Source organism: Uloborus diversus, chromosome 7 (genome assembly GCF_026930045.1).
Source record: "Uloborus diversus isolate 005 chromosome 7, Udiv.v.3.1, whole genome shotgun sequence".
Taxonomy (NCBI): Eukaryota; Metazoa; Arthropoda; class Arachnida; order Araneae; family Uloboridae; genus Uloborus; species Uloborus diversus.
Genome location: NC_072737.1, coordinates 41,827,441 through 41,848,270, shown reverse-complemented (window position 1 = coordinate 41,848,270; position 20,830 = coordinate 41,827,441). Strand labels below are relative to the sequence as shown.

The following is a 20,830-nucleotide window of genomic DNA, read 5'->3' as shown; positions in this document are numbered from 1 at the left end:
ATAAAGTAAAAATAAATAAATAAAAATAAATAAAATAAAAAATAAATAAATAAAATTAAATAAAAAAAAAAAGAGACAGAAACATACACCAAAAAAAAGATAAAATGTCCTTTAGGTTAGGAAAGGAGCATACTCATCGAAAAGACACATCGAATTAAAATTTTACAAAACGTTTATCAATGTTACAAAGCTAGGTTTTATCAAGGTTACAAGCAGGCCCGTGTCCAGATTTTCATAAAGGGAGGGGTTTTAATCTTACCTGGGGGGGGGGGGGGGGATTCAATCCCTCACAACCTTCATACTTTTACTACAAATTATCGATCCCAGTATGGCGTTTATGCACCTGTAAGTACTGCTGTACCCCCCCCCCCTTCCCCTAGAAGAATAATTCTGGCTGCTCAAATGACCAAAGTATTCCTTCATTTTACAGGTTCACTTTTATCAAACCTTGCTTGTTTCTTTTTAATTAAATCTGTTAACTATGCAGTTTATTGCAACAAGTGTTTAAAACTCTCCACGAATTCTTTTTATGTAAGAGAATGCATATTAGATTTTATGTTCTGAAATAATGCTCAGAACGAGCTTATTGTAGATGCAAATTACATTGCTAAACACCATCACTAATACACCTTCATAGCTGCAACACATGCCAAATTCATCATTACCTCCTTACAATAAGCAATATTAATGCTTTGTATCGGTAGATAATTCAACAGTTCTACCACCACAGTTTTTCCAAAATATTATTTCAGTCGGCAAAGCTTTAACAGTTGTAAATTACATAACATTTGAATGTCATGAAAAATTTTTTAAGTTATAAGAGAAAGAAATGCAAGCGTTTAGGTCCAACTGAGTTGAATTAGAGGGAAAAAAATACAGAATTACTGAGTTAAAATTACAGAAAAACTTCAGAGAGAAAGGGGGGGGGGGCGTTAAACCATGCTTTCACATTAAAGTTAATTTAAGTCAATCGTTTTCTTCATTTGACATACTTTTTTTTTTCAATGGGAGGGGTTTAACCCCTAAAACCCTCCCCTTGGACACGGCTCTGGTTACAAGGATACAAAACTAGAATTTGGAAGCTTGCAAATTTTTTTTGCAAGTACTTGGTATTTTTTGCTTTGCAAAAGTTAAGACATTCTTGCTACTCTACTCCATAATGTGCGATAGGTTTATCAATTCTTCAATTGTACACTATTACTAATTAAAACTTTATTCAATTTATGAGGTTTCAAATTTAAATTATGATGCACTAAACTTTGCTATGCTTTATTTGAATAGAATTTGAATTGCATTAGAACAATTCACTTGTGCCAACACTGTTAACTCACAGAACATAAAAAAAGGTAAAGCACAAGAAATGTTTCAAAACAATTAAAAAAGAAAAAAAAAGGATCAAGCTTTTGTTAAGTTTTTAGGGAAAGGGGGATCATTACAGGATAACTGCACACTTATTGAAAAGATACATGGAATCAAAATTTTACAAAACGTTTATCAAGGTTAAAATTCAAAACTAGAACTTATCTTACCATGGACAGGAAGTTTTATTGGGTGGACTATTTGGAATAAGATCTATGTTTCTGTCTTTTGCATTATCCAGCATTTTCTTCTGCTTTTGCGACAGATGAGGAATAGGTTTCATGTCACTACTGTCAGAAAAAGAAATCATTTTTTCAATAACTGTAACACTCAAAATCAAAAACACAAATTATGCACATCTTTATTTAAAAGAAAAACACCTAACCCAAATTTCGGATTTGATAAAAACTATAAGAAATAACTTTTAAATTGATTTGTCTTGGATCAACATGGAAATAAGCTACTATTTTACAAATTTTAATCTTAAATAAAATTCTTTTTTCAAATGCTTAATATGTCTTAGTATGAGAAAACGTTCTACTTGTAGTTTCAGAAAATGCGATGTCGATGGACTCCGATAAATTATACCATTCCATAGCAGATCCATTATTTAGGCTTTACAGAATTCTGAACACTATAGTTTTACTATCTGCTTAATTTATAGAAGTTTAGCTTTTAATAACGAATTTACGAAAATTAAAAGATCATTTGAGGCAGTGAGAAGCAAAGGGATGTAAGTGGACATTTTCAAGTTTTGAGTAAAACGTGTTTGAAGATAACATTCTAGGTAGGCTTTCATTGAATTTTCTTGCTAAATCATGCTGCGTAGCAGCAACTATCAGCGCTACTAGTACCATATCTTGTCACTCAGATAGAGGTGAGGTTCACCTACTATGTGTACTGGTTATCTCCAAATATTTGATTTTGCCACTTACATCCCTTTGCACTGCCTCATATATTCATACATTGACATTTTTGCTTAGTGTCGGTAGAAATTTTAGGAAATAATAAAAATACCTTTTCCTGTTAAGGGTTGATAACTTCAGCTTTTCTTCACACATAATCTTATCCAATGTTTTGAGTTCATCAGGAGTAGGGCAACTCATAATCCATTGTGCTGGTTTCTTGCAACTATCTTCAACTTTTTTAGGGGAATGAAGGGGCAAATCAAGTGGCTTTGTAGCACTTTCTACAATCTAAAAAAAATTAATTCAAATTTGTACTTTAATTCTAGAAACTTTAAATCATGAGTAAAAGAAAGCTGAAAAAGAAATGTGGGAAAAAATCAAAAAAAAAAAATCTTTATCTTTACTAATAATAAAGCTGAAAGTTTCTCTGTCTGGATAACCTCTGTGACACGCTTAATGCCTGTACCGTTCGGCCGATTTTCATGAAATTTGGCACAAAGTTAGTTTGTAGCAAGGGGGTGTGCACCTCGAAGCGATTTTTCAAAAATTAAATGTGGTTCTTTTTCTATTCCAATTTTCAGAATGAAATTATCATAAGATTGACTAGTAAATCATGAAATTATCATAACATAGAATCGTAACATGGGCACAAGCCAATTTGCGAGATACGAAATTATCATAATGCGGAACCGTAACATGGGTACAAGTCAATTAGTGAGAAAATTCACCATACATTATTTGTAAATATACAGGCAAACCAAAAGACTTTTTAATTTTTCTATTATGGGCAAAGCCGTGTGGGTACCACTAGTAATAATAATAAAAGCAAAAGGTTTAGGACATTAATTTTACCACACATATGTAGAAAATTACATGTGTTTGTTAATTTCTTAAATTTTCCAAAATATGAATATTTTGTATAAATTAGGGAATTTAAGGTGTGTACAAAACATTCCATTCCTTCATAAAAATTTTAGGTGCAAGTCGGCATGGGTTGTCTTGTTCAAATTATCTAAAACTTGTTTTAGAATTGTTTTAGCCCAAAAGGGAAAATACAAGAGGGACTGTGACTTGAAAAATCGACTTTTTTTAGGGGGGGGGGGGACACCCTAATATACATATATCCCTAACAAATCTCCAATAATTTTAAATAGCAAGCACATCTTTAAACATTGTGTACAAAAATTTTACAACTTGGCAAAACTTTACGGAACTTTGTAATCACTCTGTGAACACACACTTTTGCTATCAATATTAATTTTAACATTAAATGACATCATTTGAAAGACTTCTTCAAAATAAAACATAGTAAGTTTAAATTCTGCTTGTACAAGTTTTTTCATAATAATAACAAAAACATTTTCTGAAAACTGAATTCTTCTGTTCAGTAAGAGAACACAGTTCTGCACATTCAAATACTTTTCTAAACTTAAATTGAACTATGTCATTATACCTTTAATTCTTCCATGCTTGGAGCAATTACATCAAATATAATATCCTTGTCAGAGCTTTCAGAATTGTTCTTATTTCTTGGAGAAGTGGCCTCCTTTTCACTGCGAGAAATAGTGCGATGACGACCTTTGGGTCTGTTACCATGATCTTCCATTTTGTATTTTTCAAATGGACATGTGCTATTGACGGGAAAATGTTCCTCAATAAAGCTGAGTTCGTCTCTAGTTGGACCTCCAGAACAGGAAATTCGCCTTCTAAACATTGCAGGTAGCTACATTAAATAAAAAACATATAGAATATTACTTGGAGGTGAACTTTTCAGCTAGGTGAAAATAAGGGTATTTTGGAGCAAATTGCAAAAATCATTTCTTTTTAAGCCCTTTTAATGTACTTGGTATATTTGTCACAGAGGCCTGCTTTTGCTTATATCTCATCAACTAGTCCATTTAAAGACTTCGGGATTTCACCAAATGATTTTTTAATCTGAAAGTACAACTTAACGCTAAAAAGTTAAATTCTAAAATAAAATTATTTTTTTGGTTAGGATGGAAAACCTTAAATTTCATGTAATTTCCCCATTAAATGATTAAATATAAAACTCATTGTTACAAAAATTCGTTGCCTTACAACAGTAATATTAATAGTAATAACATTGAAAATTTTGAATAAAGGCTTCTTTGGAGCAAGCATGAAAATTATTCATTGATAATATAATAGATAACAGGGATAAGAAAAAATACATATTAGGATCTTTATCCCAAGTAACTTGTATGTTGTGAAACATAAATTAGTTTGAGAAACCTTTAATATTTAAGTGGTTCTAATTAGACCACAAATAAATCCTAGGAACAAGAATTACATTTTTGTGCCAATTGCTTAAAGTTTTAGACACGTATATAGATATTTTTTTCGCTTTAGTATGAAGCATTTATATGAAAGAATCGGGTGAAGTTTCGTAATGGTTACATTATTACCCGACTGCGCGTGAGCGACAGAAAGGAGGGTAATGTGTTTAACAGTCCATGTATGTATGTCTGTTCCTATATGGCGCTCTAGAGGCTAAATGCCTTGACCAATTTTGGTAATTCTTACGTCAATCGATTTGTCTTAACCTTGGGAGTGTCACTAAACACATGACAGTAATCAAAAGTACCATTTCAAAAACCAGTTGCCATTTTATCAGTTTAGGATCAGCGCACGCTGGGTGTCGCAAGCTACCTGCGTACGACAAATGCAGGAAGTTTTCACTGCCTGAATTTTTTGTTTACTAAGTCTACTAATTGGGGTCTCAGTGGCCGAGTGGTCTAAGCGATTGCTTCTCCCACTTGAGGCGGTGGGTCAAGACACCTTTGCTCCGGATGTACTTTCCCTTCTTTCTGATGTAAATTCTTTCATGTGTTCTTTATATGTATTCTGTACTGTAATAAAAAATATATCATGCGTAACGAAGGCAAGACACTCAGATTGTAGTCCTCATCAAAATAAACCCGTGCAATAAGCACCAAAGGAAAAAAAGTCTACTAATTCGATTTTCATCTCTAACATGTTGCATTTGTTTTTTGCTTTGATTGAAGGGACTGAGTTTCGCGACGTGTACTTTCTCGACAGGCTTTTTTAGTTTTGCTAAAAAGATTTGACTGACGTTTCCGATTTCACACCATCATGAGTTATACAAGCTGTTTATATAGCTGTGCTGTGGTTGATTTAAGTTCGCCCATTTTTGCCGAAGATCAAGCACATGTAGCTTTAAGCCGTTAGGTCCCTAGAGGGCCTAATTATCAGTAGTTTTGACCATCGCAAGATACTTAATAAACCTCACGATACAAACAAACTCTCTCAATGAACTGACAAGATTGCGAAATGTACCGTCTTATGATCATAATAATCAAGTCAATGAAAATTAACTAAAAGGTGTAAAATAAAAAATTATTAAATAAAAACAAAAAACCCGACTGCATAAAAACCAAAAAAACTAAGAAGAAAAATGTATAAGCCCAGTAGTTTAGAATGTTATTAAGTACTACTAAATAACTACACAGTTGAAATAGTTTTATAACCGTACACAGATAAGACAAATCATAAATTCAAAAGCAGAATAGAAGGATCAACAGTCGGGGCTCATTCAAATGTTACGGTGTTCCTTGAATCAGAAAGGAATGGGCCCCGACTGTTGATCCTTCTATTCTGCTCTTGAATTTATGATTTGTCTTATCTGTGTATGGTTATAAAACTATTTCAACTGTGTAGTTATTTAGTAGTACTTAATAATGTTCTAAACTACTGGGATTATACATTTTTCTTTTTAGTTTTTTTGGTTTTTATGCAGTCGGGTTTTTTGTTTTTATTTAATTATTTTTTTCTGTTTCTGAAATGCATTTACACTAAAAAGAATAAAATGACAGATTTTTTAAAAAAAATACTAAGCACTTTTCATCATGCACTCAAAATGACAAAATTTTCTGGATCACAAAGAACAAGATAAGTACTCCTGCAGTTTTCAATTATTCCAAGAAAATGACACCACAAACAAAGAAAAGTGTGGCTTAAGTCATTTTAAACCATACTTTCTAATTAAGAAAAATATGCATGTTTCAACACTCAATTTATGATTGAAAGCTAGATACTGATATGAAATTCTCTAGTTGACTTGAACTGCACTTTTCTTTGCTCGTGGTGTCATTTTCTTGGACTAATTGAAAACTACTGTCCTTTCTGACCAAGAAAAGTTATTTTGTCTTTTTGAGGGCATTATGAAAAGTGCTTAGTTTAAAAAAAAATGTTTATTATTTGAAAAACTACAAGTAAAGCAGGGAAATAAACAGTAAATGACTTACAGGATGTTTGTTTTAAACAGAAAGTCACATACCGAATTTCTGTAATAAGCTGACAAGTCCATCATCACTTGATCACTCAGAAATTCCAAGGCCCTGTGAATAATTAGATCTTTCTCTTAACATTTACAAAGACAATTTGTTACGAGCTTAAAAGCAGTCAATAAATTTAGGAGGGGAAAAAAGTAAAGCTAAACTTTAATTATTTGTTTATATATTTTAAATTAATTTTTACCTTGCTTCAATAATAGCTGCTAAATTGAGTGAAATAAATTGCATGCAAGACTGCTTCAGTTGTGTAGCATTATAGACTGATGCCAATTCCAAAAGTTCAGTTGCATTTTTTAGTGTAACTAAATGGAAGAAAAATGAATAAAATATTTTTTTTTAAAAATCCTATTTAAAATGTTAATGTTAATATTACTACTAAAACAGTTGACAAACTGCAGTAAAAACAATTATATTGCAATGATTTTAACTGAACATCCAGACTTATATATTCCACAGGCTATAAGCTTTGGCTTTGATCTCAATTTGATTCAATAAATAGAAACACAAAAAGTACATTTCACTAAAAATAGTTTGTAATATTATTTTAATTGAACTCTTCAAGCAAGCAAATGTTGTCCCTTCTCCGAGCAGCCAACTATTAACAATCATTTTTTCGCAAATTGGAGAAAACTGGTTACTCTCAATATGTTTTATTATTTGTATACACATAAATAAAAATAAAAACATTTCAGCGTATAATTAGTTGCAATTTAATTTACCAAATACTGAATCACTTAGTAAAGAATGCTATTACTGCAATAATTAAAATTAAAATATTTAACAAACTTACTCAATTCAACTAAAGCCATTTCACTTAATTCTTTCAATCTGTTAATTAGCAGCTGGTCACTAATCATCAGAACATGGCAAATAAATTCTGGATCTTCAGATGCTAAAGAATAAGTACAGAGCATTTTAAGAGATGTATCAACTAAATTTATATACTGATAATTTATTTAAAATTTCTCTTTAGGAGTGCGCAAGTACTGCTCGATTTGCTTAGGCAGACCGCAAGTCACTGGCATTTACTACTTACTATTAAGTTTAAAAAATATTCTATACTTTTATCAAAGTTAATTTAGAAACTTACCCAGTATTTTACTTGCTTTATCAGAGTAAATATATTCCAGTACAACCTCCATGACTTCTGATGATATTGGTAAAGACAAATTTCCAAGATAAGAACTCTAAAGGGAAACCAATCAAAATATTGAATAGAAACCACAAATATAAGTCATATAGTTTAATTAAAGCAAAAGAAACTGAAAAACATTTAAGAGCCAAGGATAGAAGAAAACTTTTAACATTTTGACTAACACACTATAAAGTACAAAATAATGGTGAGGACAAAATTATTAATGTCCAAGTAGTAGAATCATATAGTAACCAAAAAAGAGCAGGTTTTATCAATGTGGATGCAATCAGATTTCGAAAAACATAAAAAATTGGAACTTACACTTAACAACACAAAACGCAGCTGAAATGTGTCGCTTTTATTTAAAATTGGTAAATTTGGCACTAATGTATGCTCTCGGGTTCAAAATTCATGACAAATAGTCAGGTTCCATGATTTTTAAGCACTTTTTTGCTGAAAATCATGATTTCCCAAGACAATTTCAACCGTGGTACAAATTCACGACTTTCCAGATGTGTGAATATGGTGGCACAAGTGCTGCAAATAATAAAAATGATAGATACGCCACAAAAAGGCTAAAATGAGGGACAACAAAGGTAAAAAAAATATTCTTCCTCACAAACATGGCTGTATTGATACAGTGAAAATGTATGCAGTTCAGTAAAATGCTTTGTATTTCTTCACACAACAGAACTTAACATCAATGAAGAACAAGTGCATGTACAATGAAAAAAGGTGAAAGAAATTAATAAATCAAAGAATAAAGAAAACAAAAACAACTAACAGTTCAACTTCACAAATTTTTGAAAAAAAAAAACAAAAAAAAACTTGCCATTGGTTTTTGCTTTTTTTTTTTGCGAAAATACAAGTTCCCAATTGTTGATTGACTGACCAATAATCTGCTCGCTGATAATCGGGAGTTTACTGTACATCAATGTCGGCAAAAGCCATTATTTTGGTTCTTGGAGAGATTCGTATAAAGCTTGAATGTATTTTAAATTGTTTAAAACTTACCTGTAAATTCAGACCTATCCGAGAAAAATGGATTCCCAGTTTTAAAAGACGTAAATATCCAGTGAGCATGTGAGAAATCCCCAACTGACTAAACACCCAACAAGTCAATCACGTGTTTCGCAAATCGGCGGACGTGACGTCAGGTCTCAAGAGTTGAGGATCTTTCTGCTGAAAGCAGTAAAGAAGATAATTTAAAATAGCAACAGTTGAAATATTAACTGTGTTGAGTTGCTTTGAAATGCAACAGATGCAAATTTTGATGACGTCACGTCATTGCGTGGGGGTAACAGAGATGGTTTAAATAGAAAGTCAATCAATCAATCGATCTCTTATGATTTGCTTCCGTTCTGCAGACGGTTTGTTTTGATGTGAGCATGTGAGCTCTGGTTGATTTGTCCAAGCAGGGGACGTGGAACTTTATTAAAGAAATGTAAAATTAAAATTCATTTTGCCTGCTAGAAGTTCAGGATAAGTTCTAAAACAGTACCCTATGTTTGGAAGGCGGTTTTGTAAAATTAAAATTTAGAAAGAAAGAGTTGAAGTATTGAGAATTACGGTTAACAGGACCGGAGGATCCGAAGCTGCTCATCCGAGCTGGTCGGACCGTACGGGTTCAGTGTGGGGTGAGGCATCTCTCAGACTGCGTATCCCCTATTAGGGTGAGGTGACCTCTAATAGACTGTGTGTCCTCTACTACTGAATGTTCTCCTGGATTGCATGGAAACCAGGTAAATAATTTCCTGTGCTGCATATGGTGAGGAGTCCACTACTGTGGCAGGGGTGTGCCTGGAAAGCAGTGACCATTGGCAGAGGATGGTCTGTCGTCCACGAGTGGACGTGTTTTTTTCAACTCAACAGTACATCCTATTGGTGGATGTGGCCCTCATGTTTTGTGTGCCAAGTGCTTGTGTGTGGACTCCCAGGGGTATGAACTTTTTTCCATTAGTTTTTATTGGACAGTACCAACAATGTGGCATTGTGTTTAGGGTTGTTTATTAAGGACGTTTTAGAACAGAAATTTAGAGAAAACGAATAATGTGATATTTCTTGTTGATGAATGTTGGGAGGGAAATATTTAATTTGTTTATGGGGATTTGATTTTATAAATGTTGAATGTTTGTTTTTCCTATTTACACTTATACATATGTTTTGAATAAAATGTTATTTAAATTGAAATTCAGTTTCCATTGCTCATTTCTTCCGAACCGACCATTCCACATCCGTTGGTCCTTTTCGTGAGGGCCAACAATCAAAACACAGGGGCATTGAAAAATGCGGAAAATAAAACTTAACAAGAAATTTTTTAAAGTGGATTTTATATTTATCAAAACCAACTTACTTCAGCCCACGAAGTGCTGAGCATGCTCTGAAAATAATCCAGTCTAGCAACAAGAATACACTTATGGCATGGAAAGATGTCCCCATTTGCAGCAATTAGATTCACATCTGCAAGGTTTAGCCTGAAAGTAATATTTAAAAAAAAAAAGTTGAAGCAATAGACGCATACCAAACATCCATGTGTACATAAAAAAAGTCACATATCTACACACACATACACTTACAAGGAATGGCGATTGAAAAAGAATTTTGGAGCAGGAGAAGTTTCTAAGACAGCAATTTTTCCATTTATTAATCTAACTGAGTCTAATCTACAGGGAAAAAAAGAGAAATGAATAAAGCAGCTAAAAAATTTTTTTTTTCAAAGGACATATAATACATTTGATGGATAACAAATCACACTGCATCTGTGAAAGAACATAAAAGGAACTCTTTTTTCTTTCTTTCTAATGAGAATGTTTTATTAGAGATCTTATTCTCCTGCAGAATTCCCCAGATTCTCATTTTCTCCAAAATGGCATCCCGACTTTTATATGCCTCCATTAAGGCGCATATGTCAATGGCATAGAGAATCATGATGCAGTTTCCCACCAGATGGAGGGACCTGGGCTCTTTTTGATGTGAAACTGCACAAGGGGTTATAATTTAGCCAAGGAAATTCAAAGTCAATGGACCTTGAAACGGATGAAACTCAAAGGACCTTTCACATGCTGCAAAATACAAAAATGAACTTATTTAAATTATTTAGACATATACAATAAAACCTCAATAAGTAGTCAACCGGATAAAAGGGTTTTAGTTGTCGTTTTCCTTTGGTCCAGACAAGGTCTCACTTACAGTAATGTAAAATAATCCTCCTTTACAGGTCACTAAATTTACTTTTACTCCAGTTTACTAGTCACTCAAAAATTGTTTTCTAAAATTCTTGTTTTTATTGGATCTTAGAAAATAACGCGAGACTGAATTGAAATGCTGTGTGATAGTCCTTTTTCTTTAAAATCTCACTCCTGTTCATTCAAAGCATACGTTTTCTGTGACTCTGCCTAATTCCAAGAGTCTGAATCAAACTCCACCCAGCAAGACAGACAAAATCTAATGCTTGGAGAAAGTTTGTCAGTATTTAACATCCGTTGTTCAAGGTACAACAGATACATAATTAACAGCTTGAAGTATGTTAAAAGAGAGATTTATTTTCAGCAAGCAACAACATCATCAGTAAACATTGATGGATTGTTCTAATGTACCATAAGTACATTAAAATAAGTTGTTATTATTATTAAGTAATGCATAAGTAAGAGAAAATAAAACAAGGTAACTACAACAAGTGTTTTTTCCCCCTTTTTAATTCGTTTTTAAGTTTCCACTAATAAATGGACATTGATTACATAAGCTATTGTTTTTCTCACTGAATTCTACAGCTATTCATGACAGTATTTGTAAGGCATTTTTTTTCTTCTTTAATTTCCCACTCCACATAAGTAGTCACTCTGCATAAGCGGTCCAAAATTTTTGGTCCCTTGAGTGAAGATTTAACGAGATTTTACTGTACATAAGTTCACTTAATGTTTAATTAGTAAGAACAATATTATTTAGCAGTCCTTTAGCTCTGGATAGAGCTGCTTGTTTAATTCTATATTTATTATTATTAAATTATAATGACATGTTACTTTCAGTCGCAGAAAATTACATTTATAATTACTGTTCATGAATTCATTCAGCAGTTTCTAGCACTGGGTATACTTAAAATAATTTTAATTAAAAAATTTCAATTTTTTTCAGTTGATTAATCAGTTAAAACAGGTTGATTACAAATAATCATCGAAATGGTTGATTATGGTCGAATACTGATTACACCTGATCAATCAGAGCATCCCTAGATTTTTTATTATACTAATCAGTATGGTTGCGAAAACTGAAAGTGAAACAATTTTTTGAGCTTATTATATTGAGAGGGAGGAAAAAACATCAATCCTGACACAACATCAATAACAATATTGTTGTATTTAATTATTCAATTATAAAAATATTTACACACATTGCTACCTTCATTATACCTTTTAGCTAAAGCATTAATTCCAAGTTTCTTACTCGCTTCTTGAAGCAGAATGACAGGGCTTAACTCTTTGGATACTTTAGCACCTTTTTTCTTTTTGCCATTCTGTAGAAGTAAAATGAAAGGGTACGTACATTATAAATCAGTAAACATAGGCACAAACAAATGTGATAATTTACTTTCAAATACAAGACACAAGTATTAGGCGTCTTGTGACATTCCATAACTGTTATATTCGCTCATTTTACAATAAAAAAACACTCACAAAAGTTGTGTGCAATGTTTTTTAAAAAAATGAATTCACTTTAAAAGAATTGATTACACTAAAAATTATAAAATGCATTGATCTGATGTTTGTCAAAATCCTCACAATAAATACTTGGAGAGGTTTTCTGAACTACAATACAAATATTATATTTTCGTGACTACTTCAACTTGAAGTGAAAAAAATCATACTTAAAAACAGCAATGCTTGAAAATGTGCCCCTCCCATTACTTGAACCTTACATCTGCACTTATATATGCATAAATTGAAACAATTCCTCAAAGTTTAAAATGAATACAACACTTAATTTTTGCTGTGATAAAGTGACTAGGTAAAGCACTTAGCATTACTCCCAACTAAATGAAAATATCATTTTGATGTTTTACATTTGTTTAAAGTCTAACTTATAAAATTATAGAACAATTTACTAACTAGATTAAGCATTTTATGAAGAAATTTATCAGTAAAAAAGCTAGATCTGTAAACAGAAATCAGTTAGTAAGATAAGCAGCGGCATTGCTACTGGGGCTGTCCGCCCTGGGTGCCACCCGTTTGGGGGGGGTGACATCCAATGTGGAATGACAAGTTTGAAAAATGTAATTACTTCAATTCAGAAAATTTCCTCCAATATTTTAAATTATATTTACTCTACCAAACACATTTGCATCACTCTCTACTACGAACTTCTTCACCCGCATTACATCAAACATTATCAAAGCTCATCTTTAATGCATTTTCAAGACTACAAATTTGAAAAACTTCCATGGGAGAAACCCTCAGATCCCCCTCCTTTCTATCCCTATCACCAAGTGACTACTGAACTCAGCACTAGAATCATATTGTTCATATTTAAATCTAGTGGTGACTTTCTCTTAAACAAAAAAACTAAAACCCATTATCTATCCCTATGTTTAAAATAATTGAGGAGTGATCAATTTCATTACCCCTTTACATTTTTGACCTGGCAATGGCCCTGGGCACCCACATAGGCATCTGGGACAATTATATAAAAAGTGTTCATTTTTTAGTCTTTTGTGCATTAGCCAACTTAAAATTTCCTTCTAAAAGTATGTAGTTGTTTCTGAATATTGTATGAATTTCATGTTTACCTTTTTTTTGCATTTGAAGGGGGGGGGGACACCACAACCCACCCCCTGGGACACCACCCAGGGGGTTACCTTTGCTAGGCACACTACCAATATAAGTAAATATTATTTTATGCAATTAAAAACAAATAATTTACTGTTAACAAACACAAAAAGTTTAAAATGCTTCATACTTCTTGCATCTTTTCCCATTTAAATTCATAATTTGGTGTTAGAAAATCAGAATGATTGCAATAAATGTATTTTAGAATTTGCTCAAATGCTTCTGCTTTCATATTATCCAGAACAAGGACATCCTTTTTAAGTTTTCCAGAACAAAACTGCTTTTGAAAGAACTCACTACGAGATGACAAAATAAATTTGTGAGCAGCAAATTTTCGTTTCCCTACCTAAAGGAAAGAAAAATCATAGTTTTTGTTAAGTGTCTGAAATTTAATTTTAAAAAAAAAGAAAAAAAAGTTAAGCACACCAACTTACTTCAATAACTACATCGTGGAATTCATCTCCAATGCAAGTATCAGAATAGAACCTAGCAAACTGCTTTAGCATTTGAGATTCGGATATCATTGGAACCTCTACAAGGCTGCAACATAAAAGTAAAAATAGTCAAATTGCATTCTGACTACACACTGCGGCCAAAAAAAAAAAAAAAAAAAAAACATTCAAAATGTTTCTGACATAATTTTTACTGATTCTTATTTAAAATGAGCCCCTGAATCCAAATACGACCACAGTTTCCCCCCTTCACGTCCCCCTTTTTGGGGATGGCACCTCCCAACTCTTTTCAGTTTTTTAGTTTCATAGCCATTATTTTTATTTGGAGGGGAAGGTAGTGATATATTATCCATTAACACTCTTTTGAGGGGCTAGAGAGCTGCAAAGTTCAAATGCATGAACATTTGGAGCAAGTTGGGAAAATCATAGGAGTATTTCCCCCTAAAATATTTTTAAAATCATCAAAACTGATCTGTTTTTCTTAGAGGTTTGTTTTACAATTTTTTCTCTTATTATTTGGCATAAAACCACAGTTTACAAACTCCTATGAGTCCCATATTCAAAAAATTTTTCACATTGTAAAAAAAATATTCAAAGCATTGCATTTTGCATAATCAGAGTCACATCGCTGATCTTCAGTAAAGAACCTTCCTGTATCATTAAAAAATAAGGGGCGCCATTCGCAAAGGGTGGGATGTGTATGGGAAAAACGGTAGTTATATTTGGATTCTGGGAGCCATTTTACAAAAGAATCAGCAGGAATTATATCAGAAGCTTTTTGAAGGTATTTTTTTTTTGGCACATGCTGTTACTAATTATGATACTGATTAGACAAATCAAGTGCTTTAATTCTTTTGCTGTCTTCGACTGTCAGCGAAAATTTATAAATAATGTGCTAGATGCTTTAAGACAACAAAGAGGTTAAGCATCCTATACAAATCACGATCACTATTTTTTTCAATTAGAAAACTAATAGGTACAGATTTCCTTATGATTACTATTAATTAATTTTGTATTAAATTCTGTAATTGCTTCAGTAACCATGTGCATGTCATATCATCTACTTAAATGCAATGTATCGAATTTTAATTTGAAGGTGACATCTCGGTTACGTACAATACACACAACAAAACACGTGTGTGGAATAAGATGTTTGGCAAAATTAATTTTAATTAAATATATTACAAAAATAAAAATACTACAGAATCACACAAGAGCCAGACCACCCCTGCCCCCAAAATAAAAAATACTCTTAATAACAGTCCCTAGAAATTACAGAAGCACAATCTGTGATATGACTCTGCCTTGGTTCGAACACTCGTTTTTTGGGCAACTAACCTATATTTTAAATAATTAAAAAAATATATGTAAAGTACGTTAAATGTGTCTCAACTCCACAGGACATAGAATTTGAAAGAGATCCAAATTAAGATAGTTAAATGACATATTTTTTGTCTTTGAAACTATGAATATCAAAAGCGAAAAGAGTGCACAGCAGAGCAGAAGAATGCTAAGAAGGCACTGGTTTACTGTGGGCTATTATGTCAACAATTATAAAATAGTATGATGTTTGAATGCTCACAAACAAATTTCTTGCATATTAATTTTTTTCTCTTTTTAACACGCAATTATGTAGGAGTCTTAAACTTTTTTTTTCTTTATGTAAACGTTTTGTTTAAGTTCCTGTAAAAACTAACTTTTAATGCAATTAAAAAGTAAATGGAAGTTGGTTTTAGAACAGCTTGTAGTATCTGTGACATTGCATTGACCATGCATACATAAAGTGCACATAATTGTAATTACACATTAATCCATTGACTCTTATTATACTTTTACCTCACAAAGTAAGGTCCAACATTGAATGTTTCATACAGAAAAGATCTTTCAGCTTTCTAATGGTATAAAATATGTTATGCAAACTACTGACAGAAAGGAAGAAACATTAAAAAAATGTCATTGATGTTCAGCTGCACTTCACAGCCAGTAATGCCATAATAGATTTGAAACCTACAACTGGCTGTGAGTCAGCTGTATAAGTCAGTTGGTAAGTGGTAAAAGAAACAAAAGCAAACTTCTTATGTCTTTTAAATGCAAAACTCCAAAAACAACGTGTCTAACATTACTTCAATTAAGGGTTAAGGTGCATTATTAGATAAGAAAAATACTATTTACAAATGAAATCACCAACCCCATTTTAGGACTTGACTGTATCACAGAAAAATTTCTGCCCTTTGAATCACTAGTGATAGATGTGCCTCTGTAGATAAGAGGCAATTTCTTCACTCGTACGAAGCAACAATCATCAGTATCCAAGAGATACGTCAGCCCAGATGTATGCGAACTGTGTATCGTGGGCGCGTGCAGAGTGGTAGATGGGGGTGCGGTTCGCTTCCCTTTAAATGGCGCGATCGTGCCTAGATAGCCTTCATTCTCTTTGGTGATGATTGCTAAAGAATAGTGATTTATGTGGACATCAGATACAATGAATTCCTTTTGCAGTTTGTGCAAGGTGAATAGGCATCTTCTGAAATAAGGATCAGTCTGCTTCCAAAGGTAAACCTAAAGAAGGAAGAATCAATTATGCATCAATTAAGCTAGACATTATTTGCAAGACAAACTTACAAAAAGAAACATAGGAAGATAAGAGTGAAACAGCAATTTCAACATATCATAATAAATATTCATTTCATTACTAAAACAATTTTGACTTTTGAGCTGTTAAAAAAGTCTTTTTACTGACAAATCTCATCTAATTTCAAACAACATATCCAAGCTTTTAAAATCTTTCAAAGAGGGGGGGGGGAGGAAGGGGGAGAAGGCAAAACATATACACTTAATCTAAATTTTTGAAAAAAAAAAAAAAAGGAAATATACATGCATATTTATAAAAACACCCTTAAAACTGGGGGTGGGAGTAATTATCCCCTTCTGACCTCAACATTGATAGGCCTGATGAGATAGATTGATGTCGCTTTAGGAACTTTTAAAAGTAGATGCAAAATGGACCTTGCTACCACAAAAACATTGATAACAGATATTTATCCTTCATAATACAGAAGTTAAAGTCAGAAGCTTTAATTTCCTAAGTGAAAAATATAGATATTATATAAAAATGTAGCTTTGAGCCCACACATCTTTCTTAAAACAGATTTTACACCACCAATCCCCATACAAAGCTAACATTTATCCTCAATTCTTAATTATGATCATTCTCCCATCTGTTCCCAGGGAGAAAAGAAAGAATAAAAATGTATTTTCATTAAAATAGTTACACTAATAATTCACAAAAAAGATTATTTAAAATATGTCTGGGAAGAGAATAGCAATGACTATCTATTCACATCTACTGTCTATTCTGGATGGCTCTGTCAAATGATAAACATGCTACACCAATGTTGCTCACATGGGGGAGGGGAGGGAGGGTTATGGCATAGACTGCTCCATTGAAATTTTTAGGGGGTTGTTTTGAGGGATATTCCCCCTTTTTTTGGGGGGGGGGGTCTTTGAAATATTTAGGGGAGTGCCCATGCCCCCTTGCGCTTAGGGGGCGTGGGCACTCCTGTGCTACACAAATTTTTATGCACTATACTATTCACCTGAACACATCATTACAGAAATATCATATGCAACATATATATGAATGAATACAAAATAAGCAACAGCTTTTTAGTATTTGTAAAAAGGTTTGATACGGAATTCATCCAGCAATGGATTGATAACTAGTGATAATTAAGATAACACAAGAATAATTATGCAAAAATTAAGTGTCAAAATACCTTTCCAGACTTTGTTAGTAGCACTACTCTTAATTCCAAGCCTCCACCTTCTCTGACACCAGCAACATCACATCTAGAATCTAAATGCCCACCAACTACAGATAACTTCAAAATTTCCAACTGTCTAAAAATATAAATAAAAAATTAGTAAATTATAATTAATCAAAAAATTTCATGAGTTTAAAAGTAAGCATCATTACTTTTTAGCCAACTTTCCCAGTAAAAGTCAGAGGAAGGAGAAAAAAGCATGAAAAAAGGGTTAATGCATCTTGAAAATATTACAAAAAAAAAAAAAAAAACAATTAAATAAATAACGAAAAATTAAAAATTGGAAAGTAGGGTATTGAGATGGGGGAAAATGTCTGTCGGTCTGTCCCCCCTAATAACTTTTGAGTGAATATTCCAATTAAAACAATTTTTTTTTTGTTTTAAAGATCTCGGCAAGGTCACCTCACCTCATTTTTATATTTCACTTTTTGATTTGAACAATTTTCCGTTCAATTTTGAATAGTTCAAATCCTTTAACATTAGCGCTTACGGGGAAACTGAAAGTCAATGTAGATTCCGTACTTGAAGGTGGATTTACTTCAAACAAATTTTGTTGGAAATAGCTCGACGACAAACTCCATACTCTGACTCCGAAAATTTAGGGGCACCTGACTCCGACAATGACTCTGACTTCATATAGCTTTGGCAAAAATTTATGCACAGAGGAAAAATGACTAACTCTGATTCTTGGATATTCGACTCCAACTCCAAATTCTTTATTTCAAAATGAGATTGCATCCGACTCTGATGCCATGGTTTTAACTGTGAAATGATTATTGTTAATATGGACTTGTTTTTATTTTCAGGCTAAAGTTTTAATTTAGATATTCAGTTTTTGGCGGATTAATTCAAAGTCATTTATGTTTCTACATAAAGATATGCGTAGGCAATTTTTTTTAATGAAAATTATTTCTTTAAGTTGACATTTTATTGTTTTTATTTATTTTGGTAAGTGCAATAATTCATTAAAAAAATTATTTTTCGCAACAGGAGAAAAAGAAACTTTTTTTTTTTTTTGGATATGATGTATTTATTTCAATGAGCTTATTAATTTTTATTTTTATTTTTTCGTTTTGAAAGCAGTCGAAGATTTTTTTTTTTAAATGGAAAAAACCGTATTAGCTTCTTTGTTTAAAAGGTGCCACTATTTTATTTGTTCATTTATTTATTCATTTTTTTTTTACGCATCTAATTTTTTAGATGAGTGAGGCATATTTTATTCCTAGAAATCAGCTTAAAATATTAAAAAATTATGTTTGAAACAATTTGCAATTTTAGCTATTTTTGAGATCAGGTACTAGAAAGTAGTATGGGTATACGAGAAAGTAGGCTCGTTTAGTTCTAGACGGAACTTCTTGTTAAAATACCTAAAAGATTTCCTAATGTTTTACAACTGCTAACATTATACACTTGAGCCCATTTATAATGAAGTCCAAGGTACCAAATAAAAATTTCGTTATAGCAGTATCTTTGTTATAAAGAGTTTATCAACAATAAAGCATGAAAGGGAACAGAAGTTACTACGTTATAGCTATAAATTTGCTACATATGACTTTGCTATAAGCTGGAGTGAGAGCATAACAAATAATTAGAGATACATGAAATATACCGCCAGCTAAGTCATTCCAGCCGAGGACTGCAGTTTCGTGCTTATTTGAACTCATCAGCCTGGCATAGGAAGTGACTAAACTGGAGGTGGAAAACCTCTTAAGGAAGCCAAGAGTGCCAAACAAACTGGTAGCGCTAATTCTGCGTTAGCTACCAGTTTGTTTGGAATTCTTGACTTCTTTAAGAGGTTTTCCACCTCCATCTTAGTCACTTCCTATGCCGGGCTGATGAGTGCAAATAAGCATGAAACTGCAGTCCTCGGCTGGAATGACTGAGCTGGCAGTGTATGTCAAATAATAACGTTGTATAAAGTACCCTTTGAGTTGAAATCATAACTATAACATCAAGGTTTGATGCACTAAGAATTATTAAATTGCTTATCTATTTTTCACAGTAACAAGAAACCAACTTTCTTTTCAGGATACAAGGAACTCATTTTAATGATGAAAAAAGGAGTTTCTTGTAACTCTCAATGTTTATGCAATTTGCACACCTATCTGTGCATCAAAGAATGATTTTACTTATTCATTAAATTATATTAAGAACTGTACATGAGCAACTAAAAAACATACAAAAAAATTCATTGGTAATAGCAATAATTACATACACAAGCTGGATTAAAATTTTGGCAAAATACTATAACATGAAATGCAAATGATCTAGAATGACTGAATAAATTTGAAAAGCAGCTTTCTCTTACACGAATAGAGTAGACAAAGGATGATATGTTTTAAATTTTATCACAATTTAACCGAAAAATCAGTCAAAAAATGTTCTGATTTTACAAAATATTTCAAGTAGCAATTGTGCTATTCTTTAATGCAAGTTATGAAGTTCAGTTTTGAAACTATTTAAAAAACATTAAGTCACAAAATATGAAATTATTTTGATCAGACTTACTTGATATTTATGTGCAAAATATTGTAAGGGGAAAAAGGTTTATTTAATGCAAAATTACATGTTTTTTAAGGAAAAATATCAAAAGATATAATAAAATAAACATATATTCTACTTTTTTTCTTCAAACTTTCTTTAATTTGAATATTTTCTTTTCTAAACACATAATTTTCATTTTTCACACCACTGTATATTTCCAGAAATTTTTAAGCAGTTCTAAATTCTAGGTCCATTGCTTGCTTAAGAATAACATGCTTAATTTTGAAACAATGTGCTAAATTTTGTAGGTTTCAAATTTTTGTATACCTATCGTAGGCTCATCTCAAGCCAAGTCAGGCTCTGGGGCAATGTGTCGACATAAAGGTTCATCTCTGCAAGGTCTTTTGGGTTACGTTTGGCACAGTTAACAAAACATAGATAACAAAATGAAAGGTAAACTCCTGAAGTTTAAAAAACATCGTTCCTTATACCGAAGAGAGCTCATGTGCTGTACT

At 32.3% G+C, this 20,830-nt stretch overlaps 1 protein-coding gene across 2 annotated transcripts in view; it reads right to left on the bottom strand.

Annotated features, from left to right (window-relative positions):
- Positions 1–20,830, bottom strand: part of LOC129225586 (inhibitor of Bruton tyrosine kinase-like) — a 52,335-nt gene that overhangs the window by 5,261 nt on the left and 26,244 nt on the right. The window contains exons 9-22 of one of the 2 annotated variants that reach the window (XM_054860040.1): positions 17,784–17,907; positions 16,196–16,566; positions 13,990–14,095; positions 13,686–13,901; positions 12,143–12,246; positions 10,313–10,399; positions 10,090–10,210; positions 7,692–7,788; positions 7,392–7,493; positions 6,786–6,903; positions 6,586–6,646; positions 3,721–3,990; positions 2,377–2,555; positions 1,530–1,649 (exon numbers count right to left, since the gene is read on the bottom strand). In XM_054860040.1, coding sequence (XP_054716015.1) covers positions 1,530–1,649; positions 2,377–2,555; positions 3,721–3,990; positions 6,586–6,646; positions 6,786–6,903; positions 7,392–7,493; positions 7,692–7,788; positions 10,090–10,210; positions 10,313–10,399; positions 12,143–12,246; positions 13,686–13,901; positions 13,990–14,095; positions 16,196–16,566; positions 17,784–17,907 — 2,076 coding nt within the window. The remainder of the gene's footprint in view (positions 1–1,529; positions 1,650–2,376; positions 2,556–3,720; positions 3,991–6,585; positions 6,647–6,785; positions 6,904–7,391; positions 7,494–7,691; positions 7,789–10,089; positions 10,211–10,312; positions 10,400–12,142; positions 12,247–13,685; positions 13,902–13,989; positions 14,096–16,195; positions 16,567–17,783; positions 17,908–20,830) is intronic. The other variant, XM_054860041.1, reaches the window with a different exon arrangement.